The sequence below is a fragment of the Canis lupus genome, chromosome 18, assembly GCF_011100685.1.
Source record: "Canis lupus familiaris isolate Mischka breed German Shepherd chromosome 18, alternate assembly UU_Cfam_GSD_1.0, whole genome shotgun sequence".
Classification (NCBI taxonomy): domain Eukaryota; kingdom Metazoa; phylum Chordata; class Mammalia; order Carnivora; family Canidae; genus Canis; species Canis lupus.
Window position 1 is genome coordinate 37,529,004 of NC_049239.1, and position 5,574 is coordinate 37,534,577.

Here is a 5,574-nt window from a genome sequence, read left to right on the forward strand (position 1 = left end):
TGCTTGCAGAAAACTCTGAAGGTGAGGTATGTGCCACGACCTGGCACTGGTTTGTGGGCAGGGATTTAGGGACACCCAGGAGGTTGGTCCCAAAGATCCCTGCAGAAGTTGTAAAGGCTTAAAGATTGAGGGAAATCTTTAGAAATAACACTTGGATTAGAAGATTAGTTCCTCCTTCCAGAAGAAGGTGAGTCTGCAGCCAATTCCAGCATCTCTCTTAGCTGCCTTGTAGGGTATCAGATTCCCTACCTCTGTGCTTCAGAGCCAACGCTGAAGGTACAAATGATAGTAAAGGAGATACACCACCAGAGTTCTTGATAATAAGATGATTCTAATTATCCCTTGGAATAATAAATATCTGGTCTCTGTCTTTGGCTTTTGTAACATCCGTAAAAGTCTGTAAGACTGGCAGCACCAAGAAAATTTTGATCTATAAAAAAAAAAAAGAAAACTTTGATCTATGTTTTGCCTTCTTTCCATGTAATCAGCGACTAATATACCTGTGATTTATCATGGGTCCATGACTGAGTCCAAGTGAAGACAGATGGAGGGGATCGAAACTGTTTTACTGTGCATTGAACAATTTCCAGTTTGAGTTCAGTGCAGAAAAAACATCTGACAACTTCAAAATTAAAAGAACTGAGAAGCTATGCATCTAGTCACAAGAATGGCAATGACCATTCTGTGGGTAAAAAGGCTAACTCCTTAACATCTCATTATTTAACACAAATTTGTATGGTCCTAAAGAATCAGGTGGAAATTCTTTTGGCTCTGGCTCCAAGATTCAAAATATTCTGGATAAGTTCCCTACTATTTTTCATTTTTTAAAAAAGATTTTATTTATTCATGAGAGACACGCACAGAGAGGCAGAGACACAGGCGGAGGGAGACACAGGCCCCCTGCAGGGAACCTGATGTGGGACTTGATCTCAGGACCCCGGGATCACAACCTGAGCCAAAGGCAGACATTCAACCACTGAGCCACCCAGGCACCCACTATTTTTCATTTCTTATGAGGATTATAATAAGGCCCTACATTGAACTACTCCTTACAAGAACCTCAAAATATCCCAGACAATACTATATGTTCTCGCTTTCCCTCGTATATACAAGTAAGAAATCATTCATTCATTCATTCATTCATACATTTGGTTTAACTTGTCTCCTGTATTCTGATACAATGATAGGTGCTGAGTGTTATAATAGTACGAATGAGAATATGAGAGCCATGAGCCCCTCCTTCTTGGAGAATGTGAAATAAGAGAAAATATAAATAGCCTAAGTCATCAATTATAGTAATTAAAATCCAGAGAGATCAAAATACACTGGAAAATTCAGATGGAATTGGAAATATCTTTATAGTCACTGGATTCCCTCTTGGAACTAGATTGTCCTGGTTCAAATTGGAGTAATAATGATATCATACCAACATACTCATACTTTGTCCTGTGGAGGTAAATCAGATGCAGGGAGACATGTACTTGTACATAGAGAACTAAAAGCAGGAAAACATGATCATCAAAGATTTTATATACTATAATATCAGAATAAGAATGCATGTTATCTATGGTAAGACTCACACAGGACCATTAGTACAGCTTTTCAAAAATCAATCATGGTAATAGCTAGCCTGGAATGACACCACCACCAGATACTGTACAAACCACTTTATGGTCATTCCCTCATTTAATCTTTACAACAACGTTGTGGGATAGATGTTGATATTATTAGCACTTTGAAGACGAAGAAAGTGAAGTGCACAGAGAGAAACTTTTCAAAGTCACATAGACGGTCAAAGCAGAGACAGGTGATGGTCCCAGGTCTCCTCAACTCCAGTACTCAAATCCTTAACTCTGCTAGGCTTTACTGCCAATTCTGAGGACCAATCAGTATGACCATGTTTTTAGGAACCAGAGATTGATCCTTTTGGTGCCTGTAAGCACCGCTTTAATTCTGAGCTAATCTGATCTCTTTAGAGGGTAAGCCAAGGCTCATCAAGTTTTAATAAGTAGCATTTTTAGAGGAGCCCCAATGATACAAACCATGTAGATTCATGGAATTAGCTACAAGTTTAGAACAGAATTCTCTTTATCTTTTCCTCTAGCATCATTAAGATCATTCTTCTATTTATGTAAGAACCTTATCCTGAGAAAAGCCATTTGCTGACTTGTTCTGAGTTCACTGGGAGTGTCAGTGACAAGATCACAGCTAGTTCATGGTCCTGCAACAAGAATCAAGCTAAGATTTCTATAATCACTGATAAGTACATGGAGATCTGAACGCTAGCCTCTCTTCAACCTCTAAATCATTGCCTGATAATAATAGGTCAGTTAATTACCCTTTCTGCGCTTCAGCCTCAAGATGGAAGTTTTAATAGCTACCTTCCTACCTGCTGAACATTTTAAGACAATTAAACTGAGATAGTGGAACATAAATACATTGAGAAAGCATAAAATATTCTATAACAAATTGTTCCTAAGTTGCTGTAAGACATCTAGTCAGTTTTCAAGGTTTATGTCCATGTTATGTCACTTCCCTCCCATATGCACAGGGGTCTAAAATGTTCCCCCTTCCAGGGTGTCTGGGTGGATGGCTCAGTTGGTTAAGAGTCTGACTCTTGATCTCAGCTCAGGTCTTGATCTCAGGGTTGTGAGTTCAAGTCCCATGCTTGGCATGGATTTAATAATTTTTTTTTTTAAATAAAATCTTTCCCCTTTCCAGAGCCTGAAAGAGAAGTTGATTCTGGCAAATAAAATCAGGTAAGGTGCTATTTATTGACAGATACAACGGCATTATAACGGACCCTCTTAATTTACACTCTCACTGCCATCCATCTTAGCTTACATTTTCATTTCAGCAGGGTGAATTTTTCATTTTACCAGGAAAAATTTAATTTTATGAATGAAGGTCTTTACTCTTCATCTCCTACCCCTTTGGTAAATGTCTAATCTTCCTTCCTGGAAGAATGAGCCTGACCCAGATCCAAGCAGTAATTAACAAAACTATGGGAGTTTGGATGACTTCCTATGGGATGACTACTGGGTAGAGTGTGTGTATGGGTGTGACAGTTAACTACAAAGCAGCTGAACTAAAGCCCTACTGTTTTAAATGCTCTAGTTTCCTTTTGAAAGTCTATTCCAGCCCAAGCTACTCCCAATAGTCTAGAGGAAACTCTGCATGAATGCTTGGTCCCTTCCTGTGGAGAGGCCCAGAGCAGTGCAACGCCCAGACCAGAAATGCACATCAGCCTAATCTTCAAAGAGAGATTCAGGGAGATAGAGAAGATTATTTTCCTCATACAGGAAAACAGTTTGGGATTTGAGCACTGAATTATTTGAAGCCAAACTAATAAGTACTAATTAAGATGGGCAAATTTTCAGTGACCATGTTTTCTAAACACAAAGGAATTAAGCTGCACCCGGCTTGTAAAAGGAATGTTTTCCTTCCATGAACCCTTAAGTCACACTTTGCAAGACTATGTGCTCTACCTAAATGTAAATCTACCCAGATGGTGAAAACCGTAATCATTAATTTATTCATTCAACAAACATTCATTGGTCACCATACTAGGCATTAGATGGGGAGGAAAAAGATACAGTCCTTACCCTGCAAAGGATCATGTATCTTTGATAAATCAGACATACATAAAACAAATTATCTCACAAATAGAATAAAAGAAAAAAGAGGTTTTAGAAAGGTGTACAAGATATCACACTTGGTACTTTCTCTGCCATTTGCACAAATGTGGGCATTGCCCAATTGTCATGGGGCGGGGGGAAGAATTTTTATAAACTTTCCAAAGCTAGAGGTCTATACTGATGTTTCTAAAGCTGCTGTACTCTTGACCCTTGGTTAAAAACACAAAGTTTATATAATAAGTTTATATAAGTTTATATGAGTTTATGGGGTGCTGACTGTATCCTCTTGGGGATCATGGCTCATGATAGGTTTGTAGCTATTTGGAAGCCTCTGCATTACACCCTCATCATGAGATGGCAGCTGTGTGCCCACCTGGCTCTGGGAGCCCTGGTTCTTGGTTTCATTCTAACCTTACAGTTAAGGGCCAATATACTAGAAGGGTCAGAATTTTTTCTGCAATCACAAACCAGTAACAGAACCATCGTGCTCAATACTGCTGCATCGGCGTAAGTTGACCTCTTTTTTTGTCTAGGGAGATAAACCTTCAGAGGACAATGGAGCATCCTTCATATGAGATAATATGATCCTAATTTATAAAATAGGACTTGGACTCAAGATCATTATGACTTCGTATTTGATGGCCAGTATATTATTGCTAGGCAACGTGTAGGTTTCGAGGCTTGGTGGTTATTAGTTCTGCTGGTTCTTGCAAAACAAAAGTGAAGTCAAAGTCCTGAGCTCAATTGCCACATGGGGCAAATTTGTGGCTCTTACTCAAAGTGATATCCTTTATAGTTAAACTGAGCCAACTCTCTTGAAAATGTGAGCTGGTGAACACAAGCAACAATAGAGAACGACCTGCCCAGCATAAACTCTCTTCAAGATTATTAAAGCTATAGGTGCTAACTCGGTTTCATCACCTTCATCCTAAAGCTCGAAGCACTTTCTTTCCTAACAATTTCTCTTTTGTCCTAGAAAACCTGAGGTGCCACTTTTATGGGGGATGAAAACCAAACCATAGACATCCAGTTCCACTTTCATCCATTTTCACCCATCCTGGAGATACAAATACTTATTTTTGTGGCTTTCCTGCTAATGTATATTGGCAGTCTCACTGGTAATGCCACAATCTTTCTCACTGTCTGGGCAGAGCGTTCACTCCACACTCCCATGTATTTCTTTCTGGCCAATCTGGCAGTTCTGGAGATCTTTTACTCTTCCACTGTTGCCCCTCTCGCTTTGGTCAACCTCCTGACCATGGGGAGAATACCCATCTCTTTCGCTGGCTGTGGCACACAGATGTTCTTTTTTGTCTTTCTGGGCAGTGCTGACTGTATCCTCTTGGGGATCATGGCTTATGATCGGTTTGTAGCTATTCGGAAGCCTCTGCGTTACACCCTCATCATGAGATGGCAGCTGTGTGCCCAGCTGGCTCTGGGAGCCCTGGTCCTTGGTTTCATTCTAGCCTTACAACTAACAGCTCTGATTTTCCATCTGCCATTTTGTGGCCACAACAGAATCACTCACTTCTACTGTGATGTACTCCCGATCTTGCAGCTGGCCTGTGGGGATACTCGAATGCAAGAAGCCATGATCTTCATTGTCAGTGTCATCATCCTCACCATTCCCTTTTCTCTGATCTCCATCTCATACGTCTTCATTGTGGGTGCCATTCTGAAGATCCGCTCTGCAGAGGGGCGGCACAAGGCCTTCTCCACCTGTTCTTCTCACCTGACTGTAGTTCTCCTCCAGTATGGCTGCTGTAGCCTTATCTATTTACGCCCCAGCTCTAGCTACAACCCAGAAATGGGCCGTGTGGTGTCTGTTGTCTACACTTTTGTCACCCCTGTCTTGAACCCCTTGATCTACAGTATGAGGAACAAGGAGCTGAAAGATGCATTAAATAAGGTAATGAAAAGACATCTGCTCCACTAG

The 5,574-nt window shown here is 40.5% G+C and overlaps 1 protein-coding gene across 1 annotated transcript; it reads left to right on the top strand.

The window, feature by feature from the left end:
* Window positions 1-4,635: 4,635 nt before the first annotated feature.
* Window positions 4,636-5,574, top strand: OR10V4 (olfactory receptor family 10 subfamily V member 4). The gene has a single exon (NM_001388575.1). It carries the CDS (start codon window positions 4,636-4,638, stop codon window positions 5,572-5,574), a length of 939 nt encoding a protein of 312 aa, NP_001375504.1.